Consider the following 17,285-nt stretch of genomic DNA (forward strand, 5'->3'; position numbering starts at 1 on the left):
GCACTCCTTCCCTGCAACCTAGAGCCAGCGGGGCAGCTCTGCAGACATCCAATCTGAGATGGGGGAGGGTGGGGAGAATCTAGGGTCTAGTAGGTTGACCATCCAGCAGTTAGAACAGTGCCTGGCACATAGTAAGTGCTTAATAGATACCACTCACTAAATATATATATATATATATATGTAAGCATCACCCCAGGTCCATCAGTCAATCGATGGTATTTATTAACTGTGGTATTTGTTAAGCGTTTACTATGTGCCAGGCACTGTACTAAGTGCTTGGGTGGATGCCGGCAAATTGGGGTGGGCACAGTCCCTCATGGGTTTCACTGTCTCAATCCCCGGTTTACGGGTGAGGCAACCGAAGCCTAGAGAAGTGAAATGACTTTCCCAAGGTCACTCAGCAGACTTGGTAGCAGAGAGGGGATTAGAACTCGGGTCCTTCTGATTCCCAGGCCCGTGGTCTATTCACGAGGCCACGCTGCTTCTCTAACTGTACATTATGGCAGAATTAGTGGACACGTTCCCTACATGAGCAAAGAAAGGCCATCTCGCCCCCCAAAAACCCCTGCTAAGGGTGGTCAGTGAATTCCCCACCGGGGTCTGTCCGGGCCAGATTTTTTGGCGGGAGGCATTTTGGGGGAGCTGGGGTCATTTGAAACCAGCACCCTAATCCCACAGTCAAACAATCAGTGGTATTTTAGGGGCACTTAGTATATATCTATTATCTATCTTCTCTATCTCCCTTGCTAAATTGCGAGCTCCTTGAAGATAATATGGTGTCAGTCAGTGGTATTTATCGAGCGCTTACTGTGTACAGAGCACTGTACCAAGTGTTCTGGAGAGTATGGGGAAGCAGCATGGCCTCGTGGAAAGAGCACAGGCCTGGGAGTCGGAGGACCCGACACACTGCCTGGCACATAGTATGCACTTAACAAAATGTCCCCCCCCAAAAAAAAGACTAGAGAGGAGTTCTCTGGGCAGGATATCTCTTCCAAGAGGGGTAATAATAACTGTGGCATTTGTTAAGCGCTTACTATGTGCCAGGCACTGTACTAAGCGCTGGGGTAGATAGAAACAGATTGGATATAGTTCCTGACCCGGAGGGGGCTCACAGTCTTAATCCCCATTTTACAGATGAGGGGACTGAGGGACAATGAAGTGAAGTGACTTACCCAAGGCCACACAGCAGACGAGTGGCAATATGAGGATTAGAACCCATGACCTTCTGAGTCCCAGGCCCACGCTCTATCCACCGGGCCATGCTGCTTACCTAGGCCGTGCTGCTTACACTTCAGAGAAAGCACAACTACAACTAAGAAGCGAATAGACATCACCTGGGGGCCGGACCCCTCATCCCAACTGAAATACTGGCGGGAGGGAGAGAAGGGTCTTCTCGTCCCCTCGCTTCTAGCCCGGCTCGTGGCCTCGAGCCCCCCCGCCGCTTCCGCAAAGCCCCGCTTCCAGCCCCCTGCCACGTTGTCAATCCCAGCGCTCGACCCCGTCCCTTTCCCTCCACAGCCAGACCCCCTGAGATCCTGCCCGAGGTGGAGGTGAGTGTGATTCTCCGACACCTGCAAAGAGACTCTCCTTTTTTATTTCTCCTCTCCTCCTCCTCCCTCCTTCTCTTCCCTTCTCTTTCCCCCCTTGCCCCCCCTCCTCACTTCCATTTCGCTTCGCTCCCCACTTCTCCCTCCACTCCAATTCTCTTCTCCCCTCACTCCTCCTTTCTCCTCTCTTTACTCCCCACTTCCTTCCTCATTCGCCACTTTTTTCTCCCCTCACTCCTTACTTCCTTCTCCCTCCACTTCCCACTGTCTTCTCCCCTCACTGCCTCCTTCCCTTCCTCCTCACTCCTCTCCCTCCCCTAACAATCAGTGGTATTTACTGAGCACTTACTGTGTGCAGAGCACTGTATTAAGCACTTGGGAGAGTACTGTACCAAAGTCAGTACCGCCTCCTTCCTTCCCTCTCCCTCTCCAATTCCTTCTCCTCCTTTCCCTTCCTCCCTATTTTCTTCCCCTCTCCCACCCTTTTTCCCTTCCTCCTTCGGACCCCCACTCTCCCTCCCCTCCTCTCCCTTTCCCCTCTCCCTCACGCCCTTCCCTCAGTACCCATTCCTCTTGCTGCCTCCAGGATGAGAATGTGGTCTCCTATTCTCTGCTCATGCACACGGACGTCCCGGATGAAGAAGAGGAAGAGCGAAACCATCTGGATTATGAGAACGTCCCAAACTCGTGACTCCCTGACTCGCGGTTCAATTCCCAGAATTTCTAAGGAACGGCTGCCCTCCTGAACCTAACTGCCCTCAGATTTTTTTTTTTTATGGTATTTGTTAAGCGCTTACGGTGTGCCAGGCACTGTACTGAGCGCTAGGGTAGATATGAGTTTAATCAGGTTGGATGCAGTCCATCTCCCACATGGGGCTCGCAGCGTTAACCCCCACTTTACAGATGAGGGAAGTGAGACCCAGAGTCGTTAGGTGACTTGCCCAAGGTCACACGGCAGACAAGAGGCGGAGCTGGGATCAGAACCCAAATCGACGCTATAATCCTGAGGGCGAGGGCGCTGGCGTGGTCGAATAAAAGTGTTTTCGCCTGCACTTTAAAAACCCTTTGGGATTGTCAGTGTCTATGTGACCCCCTCCCCCTTTTCTCTCTGTCCCGCTCCCCGAGTCGGCGGTTTCCCGGAACGCATCCGTGTGCTGCTCTGGACTCCGATGCCAACCGGTCTCCTCCTGCTGGCTCTCGTCTTGTCCCTGCCCTGGCCTGGCCGGAGATGGAGATCTCTAGGGGGCAAGAGAGGAGGGGGACCTTATCTCCAAGGGGGAGAAAAGGGGGCAGAGCCAGAGAGCTCCATCCCAGAGTGACCGAGGCCAAGCCCCTTTCCCAACTCCCAGCGTAGGCCTCTCCCGGCCATGCTAGTCAACCCAGAGGAGCTCCGTGCCGGGGGTGGGGGGGCTACATCACGAGAGGCAACGAGACCCCTCGGCCCCCCGAAGGGGGCGAAGAACTTTCATTCATTCGGTCATATTTCTTGCGTGCTCACTGTGTGCGCCAAGCACTGTAATAATAATAATAATAATAATGGTATCTGTGAAGCGCTTCCTACGTGCCAAGCACTGTTGAATTTGGGAGAGTACGATAAAGCAACAACCGGACACACTCCCTGCCCACGACATCAGTAGAAATGAATAAATGGCAGATAAGGACATAGGTGTTGTGGGGCTGGGAGAGGGGGGATGAATGAAGGGAGAAAGTCACGTTGACACAGAAGGGAGCGGGAGAAGAGGAAAGGCAGGCTTAGTCAGGGAAGGCCTCTTGGAGGAGGAACACATCTATCAACTCTGTTGCATCAGATTCTCCTTAGCACAGTGGCCTGCACAGAGTAAGCTCTCAATAAAGACGACTGATTGGATTGGGAAGCTGCTGCGGGGATCCTCGGGCTGCACTCTCAGGGATCTTGCAGAGAGCTGCTAGCCCACTGTTCCGAGGAGGAAGTTGGAGAGCAGGTTCAAGGGGAAGACACAGCAGTCTCCACCCCGTCCCGCTCCCCAGTCGTCCGCCGACCAGAAACCCATGGCTCTGGGGGTCTCGGCAGGGTCCCTGGGCGATCCTGAAAAAGAGGCAAAGGGAGGAAGGGCTAAGCTGTAGCTGCCCCAGCTGCCCTACCCAAGCCTCCCCTCCCTTCCTCCCTTGGGGCCTTTGGGCCCCTCCCCGGCCCCATCTGCAGCAGGGTTGACTGCTCCCCCCACCCCTCCGCTGCACCCCGGTTTTGCCAGCCACCCTTCCTTCGCGTGGGTTTCACCCAACACCTGTTGCCCAAGCGATGGAAAATTATTTTATAGCGATTTTTTTCGAAGTGAATTTATCACCATCTCCCCTCCGCACCCTCACTCACCCAAGCAGCTGGGGCCAGAGGCCATCGCGTGACGCCCACTGTGAGGTCGTCTTTGCGGGTCGTTTCATTTCTTCATTCTTTCATTCAGTCGTATTTATTAAGCGCTTGCGAACGCCGTATTAGGCGTTTCGGAAAGTACAGTCCAACAATAAACGGTGACAATCCCCGCCCACAACGGGTTCACAGTCTAGAGGGGGTGAGACGGACAGCGATAAAAATAAATAGAATTACAGATATATAAATAAGTGCTGTGGCCTAGAATTCCAGACTGTTCCCAAGGTCATCCTAGCCCCTTTCCTTGTAAACGTGCATTGAGTTTTCCCTTGGTTTTTAAATGGTATTCGTTAAGCGCTTACTATGTAATAATAATTATAATTCTGGTATTTGTTCAGCGTTTACAACGTGCCAAGCACTGTTTTAAGTGCTGAAGCCAGCACTGTACTAAGCACTGGGGTAGGTTCATACAGTCCCACATGGGGCTCACAGACTTAATCCCCATTTTACAGATGAGGGAACTGAGGCCCAGAGATGTGAAGTGACTTGCCCGAGGTCACACGGCAGACCCGGACGAGAACCCAGATCCTTCTGACTCCCAGGCCCTTGCTGGGAAGGGCAAAGAAGGGAGGTTGGGGGTCGGAGTTGGGAGGGGCCCTTTAAAAACGTGCAAAAGAGCCTGAGCGATGCCTGAGCACAGTGTTCTGCACCTCATCTCCAGCACAGTGCTTAGCGTTAGCCAGGTGCAGCCGGAGTGCGCTGGGATGAAATTGGATGGGTCTGGGTGACTCAGGTGGGTAGGGAAACAGGAAGTCGATAGGAAGTCATTAGTAGAAAGGGAGGGAATTAGGGGCTTTCACCCTGTTGCTTCCCCCTGACTGAAATCTTTCCCGGTGTCTGTCTTCCCTGCTGGATTGAAAGTCTCTTGAGGACAGGAATTGTGTCTATTAACGCTTTTGTTCCCTCCCAAACAAATGCCCCCCCCCCCCCCCCCCCCCCCCACACACAAAAGACAGGAGTCACAATGATCGGAACAAGACAGGCTCCATATCTATTTCCCTGATGTTGGAGACACTTTTATTTTGCCGAGCTGAAGCCACCCGGTACTTTGCTGAGATGAAGCCACCTGGTCCCTGACCTTTCCCCCGTGGCTGGTTCACGTCAGGACCTCGGGCTCTACCCACATCCCCTTTCCCCTTGCAAGTACTTTCTCTCCCTTTCTCTTTCTCACTGTTCTCCACCCATCGGTTCACGTGACAGTACTGACTGACGTTACGGGGCACCGTACTGAGCGCTTGAGAGAATACAGTAGGAGTAGTGGATTTTCCAAGGCCCTGATGGGGCTTCCCGTTTTTCAGACCGTGTGATCTAACGGGGCCGCCTGACCCAGTGAGAGGGAAGGAGGTTGGATGGGCCGCCCAGTTCTTTACAGTCCCCTAGACTATAAGCTCGTTGTGGGCAGGGACAGTACCAAATCCGTTATATTGGACTCTCCCAAGCGCTTCGTACGGTGCTCTGAACACAGTCAGCGTCCACGAAATACGATCCATCGATTGACAGACTGTGTCTCGGCCTTGTGGGAGCAGCAAAGGAGGAGAGTCTTAATCTGCTTTTTCAGAACTGGCCGGGGATCTCCTTGGATCCTCTGCTCTGCCTAGGGTGGTCGCTAACAGTCCAACATGGCGACATCAAAAGCCTCACGGGGGCACTTAGAATAACGAGATGAAATCCAAAGCACCTGCTTGCAGAAATCAAACCTCCGGCCACTGGCCCTCCACCCCGAAAACCACACTATTAACCCCGTCCCTGTCCTCTCTTTCCCCCGTTGCTCTCCCCGGCGTCCAGCTCAGAGCTTTGGCTGCGGGATCCGAGAAGCAGTGTGACCTAGTGGAAACTCCCTAAAAGGGAAAGACCAGATTGGAGACGGTGGCAGGGGACAACTTCTCCTGTCACTTAGAGAAGCAGAGTGGCCTAACGGATAAAGCACGGAGTCAGAAGGACCTAGGTTCTAATCCCGGCTCCGCCGCACGTCTGCTGCGTGACCTCGGGCAAGTCGCTTTACTTCTCTGGGCCTCGGTCACCTCGGAGAGGTATTGAAATCAAAGGGGCGGTCACCGCAACAATACGAACAACTCCTCCGGGCCTCAGTTACCTCAGAGAGGTATTGAAATCAAAGGGGCCGTCATCACAACCGTAAAAATAACTCCAACCCTGGGCTCTTCCGGATTCGCGGTGCGAAAGTCAAATAGCAAGACCGGAAACAGGCAGGAAGTCCCAAACTGGGGCGAAGAGGCAGTTGAGATTTGCTTCCCCTTTTTCCGACCTGCGAAGTTTCCCATCCAGCCCAGATCGATAACGCCGGGAGCAGTCGACGCCCCGCAGAGACTCCCGGCGCCATGCCGATGGGCAGCTCCTTTTCTCCAGGGCCGGGCCGCTCTGCCGTGCCACTGGGGGCGGCTCTCTTGGTCCTGGGTGAGTCGGCGGGGGAGGGAGGGGGCAACGTTGGGTGTCGGGGGCTGGAGGGCTGAGGACCGGGTTGGGGCGGGACCCCCTCTCCCCATACGGGCAGGAAGGCTTGGCTTCTCCCAGTGGCTCCGGATTCTGGCTCCCCAGGGGGACGCCGAGAAGTGACGGGACGGAGCAACTTGAGTCACGGTGCCGAGGGGTCGGGGAGGCCATCTGGCGAGGCCGGGAGGGGGGGGAAAGGGTCTTGATGGATCGATCGAATGACGTTCCGCACTTAGTACGCGCCGAGCGCCGCTCCGAGCGCCGGGGTAGGTACGAGCTAAACAGGTTGGACATAGTCCCCGTCCCACGAGGCACCCAGGCTAAGTAGGAGGGAGTAGGCTTGAATCCCCATTTTACGGAGGCGGTAACGGAAGTGCAGGGAAGGGAAGTGACTGACCCGCGGTCACGGAGCAGACACGGGGCAGAGCCGGAATTCATTCATTCAATAGTATTTATTGAGCGCTTACTATGTGCGGAGCGCCGTACTAAGCGCTTGGAACGTACAGTTCGGTGGAACCCAGGTCCCTCTGACTCCCGGGCCCGTGTCCTTTTCATCTTGGGATTTCTCCCTCTCTCTCTGGACTCGGGGGCACTGGGGCCCGGAAGCCGGAGGAGGATGTTTTCATGCTCCCGAGTCGATGTCAGGGTTGCGGGTTCTGGAACTTTATCTGTTTCAGCTGGTCGGGGGGGGAGTAGGGAGATGGGAGGATCAGGGGTGGAGGTGGGCAAAGAGCATAAGCATCTCGGACGCAGGGGGCTGGGTTATAAAAATCACAAATAAAAAATAATAATAATAGTCATAATAATAATAGCACTTGGTAAGTGCTTACTATGTGCCAAGCACCGCTGTAAGCACTGGGCAGATACGAGTTCATCAGGTTGGACACAGTCCCTGTCCCACATGGGGCTCACACTCTTAATCCCCATTTTACAGATGAGGTCACTGAGGGCCAGAGAAGTGAAGCAACCTGCCCAAGGTCACAAAGACGTGTGGCGGAGTCAGGATTAGAACCCAGGACCTCGCAACTCCCAGGCCCACGTTCCGTTCACTGAGCCGTGGTGTTTGCTAAGCACTTACCGTGTGCCAAGCACTGTACTAAGCGCTGGGTAGATACAAGGCCATCATATCCCACAGGAGACTCACAGTCTAAGCAGAAGGGAGAAGGAGTCTCGATTCGCCGTAATAATAATTAACGGTATTCGTTGAGCGCTTACTATGTGCCGAGCACCGCTCTAAGCACTTCGGTCAGTCGATCGTGTCTATCGAGCATTTACCGTATGCAGAGTACCGTACTGAGCGCTCGGGAGGGAACGGTATAGCGGCATAACGATCACATCCCCCGCTCACAGTGATCTCACGGTCCGCCGGTGAGACCCCTGAGACGGAGAGAAATTGAGTGATGATAACGTCGGTATCTGTTAAGCGCTTACTATGTGCCGAGCACTGTTCTCGGCGCTGGGGTAGATTCAGGGTCATCAGGTGGTCCCCCGGGAGGCTCACGGTCTTCGTCCCCATTTTCCAGATGAGGTCACTGAGGCCCGGAGAAGTGAAGTGACTTGCCCACGGTCCCACAGCTGACGAGTGGCCGGGCCGGGATTCGAACTCGTGACCTCTGACTCCCAAGCCCACGCTCTCTCCACAGAGCCGAGATCGCACAGCAGAAAAAACGGCCGAGTGGGGATCAGAACCCAAGACCGCCAGCTCCCGGGGTCATGCTCTTTCCGCTAGGCCTTGCCGCTTTCGGTATCTTGGGATTCTGGCATTTGGGGTCCGGAGCATCTCAGGTCCCCCGTCCCGAGAGAGGAGGACTCATCTCCCCTTTCTTATCTCTTGCAGCTCTGGGCAGCGGATATGCCGCCGGTGAGTCTCTTTCACTGCTCCTCCCCGTCCCCGGCTCGGACGGACGGACGTCCCCGACGCCCCCGACGCCCCCGGCCCTAGTTCAGCGGAATATGGGGCGGGCCTCGGGGGGGGTCCTCGCCCGCCCCGCACCAAACAGACCCCGGCCCTCTCGCCGGATTGATCCCCTAACGGGCTCTGCCCGCTTCAGAGCTATTGACTCCCCACCTCCAACTCAGGCGGAGATCACCCCAGCCACACCGGAGTGAAGGGTCAAGGGTAAAACCAATAACTCCATCCACACTGGAGCCAAGGCTTCTGGGTAAAGCTAATCGCTCCATCGTCCACCCTCCTCCCCCTTCTCTCTCTCCCCCCATCCATCCTCTCCCCGCGACGTTCAGGCCGCTCGGAGCCCGGCCGCGGGGGTGAAGTAGCGCGGCTCAGTGGAGAGAGCGCCGCCTCGGGAGTCAGAGGTCATGGGTTCGAGTCCCCGCTCCGCCATTTGTCAGCTGGGTGGCAAGTCGCTTAACTTCTCTGAGCCTCAGTGACCTCACCTGGGAAAGGGGGATTAAGACCGTGAGCCTCACGTGGGACGACCCGCTTCCCCTGCACCTCCCCCAGCGCTCAGACGGTGCTCTGCACGTAGTAAGCGCTTAACAAATGCCAACGTGATTATTAGAACCCCCCTTCAAGCCTCCCCGGTTCCTTTTCGGATCCCAAAAGCCCCCCCGACCGCGACTCCCCGCCCCTTCGGAAGGTCGACGAAAGGCGATCCCCACCCACCCAGATGGGACCCGTGTCCGCTTCCCCTTCCCTTTCCCCCGCAGCGCCGGCCACAAAACCCGAACCGCCCTCCGGGCCCTCGCGTGCCCCGGGCCAGAGGGTGACCCTGAGGTGCGAGGAGTCCCCAGGACCCGACTCCCACAAGAGAAAGCTCATCAAACCCCTGGAAAGCCTCTTCGACACGGACGGGATCCCCAAAGAGGACATCGGCCGGCATAGCGTGGGCTACCTGTTCAGCAGGCCCTTCCATCTGAGCGTGTCCTGTGGTGAGTTCAGAGGCGGGTTCTGTCTCCACTCCCACCCAAACAGGGCCTGGCACGTAGTAAGCGCTTTACAAATACCATAAAAAGAAAAAAAAAAAAAGGAAGGGAGAGAGAGACGGAGGAGTTGGGAAGAAGAAAGCTTAAAGTATGAGGTCAAGAGACTTGGGCAGAGCCAGCTGGGGGAAAAATAAATAAACGGAGGTATTTACGCGCTTACTACGTGCAACGCGCTGTTCTAAGCGCTGGGGGGTACAAGGCGATCAGGTTGGCCCACGTGGGGCTCCCGGTTTTAACCCCCATTTTACAGATGAGGTCACGGAGGCACAGAGAAGCGAAAGGACTCGCCCGGAGTCACACAGCTGGCAAGAGGCGGAGCCGGGATTCGAACCCACGACCTCTGACTCCCAAGCCCGGGCTCTTTCCACTGAGCCACGTTGTAAGGTGACTTGCCCAAAGTCACACAGCTGACAAGCGGCGGCGCCGGGATTAGAACCCACGACCTCTGACTCCCAAGCCAGGGCTCTTTCCACTAAGCCACGCTGCTTCTCAAAATAACGTGGGTATGCGTTAAGCACTTTCTATGTGCAGAGCACCGTTCTAATCGCTGGGGTAGATACAGGGTAATCCAGCGCCAAGCGCTTAGTACAGTGCCCCGCACATAGTAAGCGCTCAATAAATACTATTGAATGAACAGTGCTCCGCACACAGTAAGCGCTTAATGAATACCAACATTAATCAGATTGTCCCACGTGGGGCTCACAGTCTTCCTCCCCATTTTACAGATGAGGTCACTGGGGCGCAGAGAAGTTAAGTGACTTGCCCACGGTCACACAGCTGACAGGTGGCGGAGCCGGGATTCGAACCCATGACCTCTGCCTCCCAAGCCCGGGCTCTTTCCACTGAGCCACGCCGCCTCAGCCTGAGCCCACAGAAGAGAGTCTGAATAGTCCGTCTCCCCCGATCAGACCGTAAGCCCGTCAAACGGCAGGGACCGTCTCTATCTGTTGCCGACTTGTTCGTTCCAAGCGCTCAGTACAGTGCTCTGCGCATAGTAAGCGCTCAATAAATACTATTGAATGAATACCCCGCCCCAGAACCTTCTCGTTTCCTTAAACCCTCCTCCAAACCCGTTTTGAGAAACAGCGGGGCCCACTGGAAAGAACAGAGACCTGGGAGTCGAAGGACCTGGGTTCTGCCACTTGCCCGCCGTGTGACCTTGAGCTAGTCACTTCCCTTCTCCAGGCCTCAGTTCCCTCATCCGTAAAATGGGGATTTAATATCTGTTTTCTTTCCTACTTAGACGGTAAACCCCGTATGGGACAGGGACTGGGTCCAACCTGTCTTGTACCTACCCCGGTGCTCGGCACATAGTAAGCTAGTCACTTCCCTTCTCCAGGCCTCAGTTCCCTCATCTGTAAAATGGGGATTTAACGCCTGTTTTCTTTCCCACTTAGACGGTAAACCCCATCTGGGACAGGGACTGGGTCCAACGTATCTCGTACCTACCCCAGTGCTTGGCACATAGTAAGCACTTAACACATGCCCTAATAATTTTTTTTTTCTTAGTATGTGTTAAGTGCTTACCATATGTCAACCACTGTTCCAAGCCCCCGGGGTAGATAAGAACGCTGGTATTTGTTAAGCGCTTACTATGTGCCGAGCACTGTTCTAAGCGCTGCGGCAGATACAAGGCAATTGGGTTGTCCCACTTGGGGCCTCGCGGTCTTAATCCCCATTTTACAGATGAGGTCACTGAGGCAGAGAGAAGCGAAAGGACTCGCCCAGAGTCACCCAGCTGGCAAGAGGCGGAGCCGGGATTCGAACCCATGACCTCTGACTCCCAAGCCCGGGCTCTTTCCACTGAGCCACGCTGCTACGAGCTAATCAGGCTGAATCCGGTACCTGACCCACGTGGGGCTCAGTTTAACTAGGAGGGAAAACGTGGTGCAGTGGATAAAGCACGGGTGCGGGAGTCAGAGGGTTATGTGTTCTAATCCTGGCTCTGCCACTTGTCTGCTGAGTGACCTCGAGCAAGTCACCTCGCTTCTCTGGGCCTCAGTTACCTCATCTGTAAAATGGGGATTGAGACCGGGAGCCCCACGTGGGACAGGGACTGTGTCCAACCCGATCTGTTTGTATCCACCCCAGCACTTAGAACAGTGCCTGGCACACAGTAAGTGCTCAACAAATACCACAGCGATTATTATATTTACTATTAGCACTATTATTATTATTATTAGGCAGTGAATCCTTATTTCGCATTTGAGGCCAAGAGAAGTGAAGTGACGTGGGTTCCAATCCCGGCACTGCCACTTGTCTGTTGTGTGACCTCGGGCAAGTCACTTCGCTTCTCTGGGCCTCAGTTACCTCATCTGGAAAATGGGGATTAAGACCGTGAGCCCCAGGTGGGACAACCCGATTATACCTTGTATCCAACCCAGCCCTCAGAACGGTTCTCGGCACATAGTAAGTGCTCAGCACATGCTACAATTATAATTATTGTCCAAGGTCACACCGCAGACAAGTGAAGGGGCCGGGAATTAGAACCCAGGTCCCCTGGTTCCCAGCCACATGATTTGATTGTCGGCTGGGTGACTTTGGGCAAGTCGCTCAACTTCTCGGTGCCTCAGGTCCCTCATCTGTAAAATGGGGATGAAGTCCGTGAGCCCCACGTGGGACCACCTGATTCCCCTGTGTCTACCCCAGCGCTTAGAACAGTGCTCGGCACGTAGTAAGCGCTTACCAAATGCCAACGTTCTCCTTCTTCTTATTAAATTCCATTGACTGATGGATTGACGGTCTCCCTCTCCCCCGACTCAGCAACCTCCCTTCTCTGCCCCTCACCCCCTCCCGGCCTCCGCCGCAGAGCGGCTGATCCTGGAGGCCCCCCCGGCCCCGGTGTGGGAGGGCGAGGCCGCGGTCCTTCGCTGCCGGAGTCGGAGGGGCTGGCCGCTGTCCCGCGTCACCTTCTATCGCGACGGCTTGGCCCGGGGCTCCTCTTCCCCATCGCCTCAGCGGAGCCGTGGCCTTGGAGGTCCGAGGCGAGGAGCGGGAGAGGGACCGGGACGCTCAGTACGGCGCCTGGAGCGCAGTAAGCTCTTAACCGACACCATCATCCTCGTCATCATTATTATCATTATTAAGAGGGGGAGTCCAGCTGGTTCTTCTGCCCCTCTTCCTGTCGGGAATAACGGCGGTGGTCTCTTTAACGGAATCTCTGAGGTGCTCATTCATTCATTCCATCATATTTCTTGAGCGCTTCCCGTGGGCCGAGCACCGGACTGAGCCCTCGGAAGAGGACGATAGAACGGTAGACGCGTTCCCTGCCCCCACCGAATTTGTGCCCGGCACTGTACTAAACGCTGGGGTAGATACAGGCTAATCAGCTAAGACACGGTCCGGGTCCCCCACGGGGCTCCCAGGCTTCATCTCCATTTGACGGATGAGGGAACCGAGGCCCAGAGAAGTGAAGCGACCTGCCCGAGGTCACACAACAGAGGAGGGGCGGAACCGGGATTGGAACTTCAGTCCTCTGACCCTCGGGCCGTGCTCTCTTCGCTAGGTTATGCTGCTTCTCGTAGATGCTTCGTTAATCATTTATCATGCGCTAAATACTGTACGAAACACTGGGGCAGAAACTAGATAATCAGGTTGGACACAGACCCGTTCCCTCAAACCCTTCTCCCCCTATCTTCATCACCCGATTTATTTTGTTTGATGAGACGTACGTCACCCCGATTCTATTTAGTTGCCATCGTTTCTACGAGATGTTCTTCCCCTCGACCCTATCGATTCGCCATCGTTCTCGTCTGCCCGTCTCCCCCGATTAGACCGTGAGCCCGTCAGAGGGCAGGGACCCTGTCTATCTGTTGCCGATTTGTCCATTCCAAGCGCCGAGTACAGTGCTCTGCACCTAGTAAGCGCTCAATAAATACTATTGAATGAATGAATGAACGAATCCTGCCTCGAGCCTGGAATGCCCTCCTCCTTCAAATCCAACAGATAATCATAATAATGTTGGTATTTGTTAAGCGCTTACCATGTGCAGGGCACCGTTCTAAGCGCTGGGGTAGGTAAAGGGTAATCAGATCATTACCCTTCCCCCTTTCAAGGCCTTATTGAAGGCCCATCTCCTCCAAGAGGCCTTCCCTGACTGAGCCCTCCGTTCCTCTTTTCCTACTCCCGCGTCGCCCTGACCTTCTCCCTTCATTCATCTCCGTCCCGGCCCCACGGCGCCTGTGTCCACATCTGTCATTTATTGATTTCTATTAACGTCCAGCTCCCCTTCTTGACTGTGAACTCACCGTGGGCAGGGAATGCGTCTCTAATACTGTCATGCCGTTCTCTCCCGCGCGGCTGGTAGAGCGCTCCGCAGATAGTAAGTGCTCAATAAACGCGATTGACCGACGGCTGCTAGACTCGGGGCTCTGCACCCTTTAACCCCCCCCCCCCGTCCGCCCCTCTCCAGAGCCGTTCCCGCCGCCCACGCTGAAAGCCACCCCTTCCGCCGAGCCCACGGAGGGGAGCCCGCTGACCCTGACCTGTGACACGCGGCCGGACCCCCGCAGGCCGGACCCCCGGCTCCGCTTCTCCTTCTACAGAGACAACCGGACGGTGAGGGGCTGGGACGGCTCCCCGGAACACAGGATCCCGGCGGCCCGGAGCGGGGACTCCGGCTCCTATCGGTGCGAGGTGGCCACGGACACCGGGAGCGTGTGGAAAAGGAGCCCCGCGCTGCGGATCCGGGTGCAGCGTGAGTCCGGAGAGGGTTCACGGGGAAGGCGGCGGGGAGGCACTTCCCCAGGAAGGATGGGAAACAAGTTGAGAGGGGAAAGGGTGGCGGAGGGCCCAGCTGACCGTGGAGACGGTGATCAGGCTGGGCGAGGGGTGAGCAGAGGGGCTGAGGAGGTCGCCAGCTCCTGAAAATGGCCCCCCAATCCCGGCTCTGAGGCCCGTCAGGGGCAGTTAGAGGGGTGGAGCCCTGGAGTTCTCCTTTTCGCCTGGGTCCCTTCCCTCCCTAGGAAAGAATGTGAGGGGACTTGGCCGGAGACCTAGGGCCTTCTGAAACCAAGTCTGCCCCTATGGGGTGTCGGGATTAAGCCTAGAGAAGCAGCATGGCGAAGTGGAAAGAGCCCAGGCCAGGAAGTCAGAAGGTCATGGGTTCCAGTCCCGACTCCCCGCTTGCCTGCCGTGTGACCTTGGCGAAGTCACTTCGCTTTTCTGGGCCTCAGTTACCTCATCTGTACAATGGGGATTGAGACCGTGAGTGTTACGTGGGGCAGGGACCGTCCAACCCGATTTGCCCGTATCCCCTCCGGCGCTCAGTACGGTACCTGGCACAGAGTAAGTGCCCAACGAATGCCGTAATTATTATTATCACCCTTCGGGGCCCCCCAGCTCTTTCTCTCCCACAGAATCCCCTTCCTAGGGCTAACCTAATCCTATATTAGGCGCTGTCAGGTTTCAGACAGAGCCTCTCTCTTTTTTAACATTTTTGTTAAATGGTATTCGTGCTTGGCACATAGTAAGCGCTTAACAAATACCATAATTATTATTATTCGTTAAGCGCTTACTATGTTGCAGGCACTGTACTGAGCACTGGAGTAGATACGGGACTGGCAGCCAGGGGCCCTCTAGACCTCAAATTCATTCATTCATTCAATAGTATTTATTGAGCGCTTACTGTGTGCAGAGCACTGTACTAAGCACTTGAAATGTCGGGTTCGCAGTCTAATCGGAGGAGACAGATGGCAGAGCAAAACAGAACGAAACAAAAGCAAGACAACATTATCACGAAAAATGAAAATGAGGAGTCACTACCTAATAATCAGTAATAATAACTGTGGTGTCTGTGAAACGCTTACTGGGTGCCAGGCACTGTACTAAGTGCTGGGTTGGATACAAACCAATCGGGATGGACACGGTCCCTGTCCCACATGGGGCTCCCCGTCTCAATCCCCGTTTTACAGATGAAGTAGCTGAGGCCCAGAGAAGTGAAGTGACTCGCCCAAGGTCACACGGCAACAAGTGGTGGAACCGGGATTAGGAGCCAGGTCCTTCTGATTACTAGGCCCAGGCTCTATCCGCTAGACCACCCTGCCTTCTCTTCTCCTCGTGAGAAACTTTGAGGTCCCCGCTGCCTGGAGGGGGATGGACTGAATCTGGAGCTTCTTGCCTTCCTCCCCCTCCCCTTGCCCCCCACCCCCTTCACTCCAACCTTTTTTTTTTTTTTTGTATCCGTTAAGCGCTTACTATGCGCAAAGCACCGTTCTAAGCGCTGGGGGATACGAGGCGATCAGGTTGTCCCACGTGGGGCTCACGGTTTTAATCCCCATTTTACAGATGAGGTCACGGAGGCACAGAGAAGTTAAGTGACTTGCCCCAAGCCACACAGCTGGCCAGCGGCAGAGCCGAGATTAGAAGCCACGACCCCTGACTCCCCAGCCCGGCCTCTTTCCACCGAGCCACGCTGCTTCTCTGGGAGCCCCCAGGGTTATCGTTCTTGATCCGTTCTAGGGCTTGCGGCCCTTCCTACAGCGTGTTGTCTTCTTCTCAGGTTCCTCTTCCGGAGCCTCACCCGCAACCGCTCCTCGTCTCTCGCCGGATCCCTCGGCTCCTCCAGGAGCACCTTCCAGGGAGCCCCCGCTCTCCAGATCCTGCGTCACCTGCTGTCCACCTCCCCAGGGGGGACCGGCCCCCTCCCCGACCACCCTGGACCCCCAGCTGAACCTCCTGCTCCAGGAAGTACGGGCAGTCAGAGCCCTTCTGAGTCGGTTGGACCTGGAAGCCGAGGCCCGAGGCAACTGCCTGGACCCCAAGATCAGCGTCCCCTCGGGGGATTGAAGAGAGGCAAACGGCTCTCGCTCCTCTTAACTCTGTGCTCCTCTCTCCTTCAGCCTCAGCACCTTCTGTGCCTCTCCTCACCCGGTCTACCCTCCCCCATCCCGATTTCTCTTCCCCTTCCTCCAGTCCTTCCCAGACTCCCTGACCCTCCGACATCTCCTGACTCATTCCCAGTTTGGGAACAATCCCTGTCTTTTCTGGTAATTTCCCCTGCAAAGCGTCGTGAGGTGACCTCCCCTCCAATCTCTAGATCGTCAGCTCGTAGGGAGCAGGGAGCCAACTCTAAGGTACTGGACTCTCCCAAGCGTTTAGCGCTGTGTTCCGCACACAGAAAGTGCTCAATAAACACCGTCGAATGATCGATCCCGCGGTTTCTGGGTCTCTTTGGGGACGTTTCCGCAGCGCGGCTCTTCCCACGGGGTCCGGGGAGGGAAGAGCTGTGCGGCTTAATGGATGAAGCACAGGCCCTGGGGATCAGAGGGGCATGGGTGCTAATCCCGGCTCCTCCGCATGTCTGCCGTGTGACCTTGGGTAAATCGCTCCACTTCTCTGGGACTCGGTGACTTCGTCTATAAAATGGGGGTTGGGAGTGTAAGTCCTCTGTGGGGACGGGGACTGTGTCCAACCTCGCTTGAATCTACCCCAGCGCTTAGAACAGTGCTTGGCACGCAATGAGCGGATAACAGGTTACCGTAATTTTTGTGAAAGAGGTCCCGGTTCCTCCTACTCTCACCCCACCACCCCGGGCCAGCCCCCTGCCCTGCTCCTCTTGAACCCCCTCCCCTCGGTGCAATAGATCCAACCGGATGGAATCCTCAGTCTCCTCCAGCCGGAAATTTGAGGAGTGAGAGGAGGCAAAGAGAATAATAATAATGTCGGTAGTTGTTAAGCGCTTACTGTGTGCCGAGCACCGTTCCAGGCGCTGGGGTGGATACGGGGGGAAATCGGGTCGTCCCACGTGAGGCTCACGGTCAATCCCCATTTTACGGATGAGGTCACTGGGGCACAGCGAAGTTAAGTGACTCGCCCGCGGTCACACAGCTGACAAGCGGCAGAGCCGGGAATCGAACCCATGACCTCCGACTCCGAAGCCCAGGCTCTTTCCACTGAGTCACGCTGCTTTCCTCTCTCTCTCTGTCAAGGTGAACCCAGGCACC

General features: G+C 55.7%; 1 protein-coding gene across 1 annotated transcript in view; it reads left to right on the forward strand.

The window, feature by feature from the left end:
- Nucleotides 1-17,285, forward strand: part of LOC100093387 — a 65,637-nt gene that overhangs the window by 12,599 nt on the left and 35,753 nt on the right. Inside the window, exons 7-13 of the mRNA XM_039910865.1 lie at nt 1,519-1,550; nt 2,134-2,236; nt 6,193-6,363; nt 8,237-8,260; nt 9,067-9,288; nt 13,754-14,038; nt 15,842-16,125. Of these exons, the coding sequence (XP_039766799.1) occupies nt 1,519-1,550; nt 2,134-2,236; nt 6,193-6,363; nt 8,237-8,260; nt 9,067-9,288; nt 13,754-14,038; nt 15,842-16,125 (1,121 nt within the window). The remainder of the gene's footprint in view (nt 1-1,518; nt 1,551-2,133; nt 2,237-6,192; nt 6,364-8,236; nt 8,261-9,066; nt 9,289-13,753; nt 14,039-15,841; nt 16,126-17,285) is intronic.

This window comes from Ornithorhynchus anatinus, chromosome X5, assembly GCF_004115215.2.
Source record: "Ornithorhynchus anatinus isolate Pmale09 chromosome X5, mOrnAna1.pri.v4, whole genome shotgun sequence".
NCBI lineage: Eukaryota > Metazoa > Chordata > Mammalia > Monotremata > Ornithorhynchidae > Ornithorhynchus > Ornithorhynchus anatinus.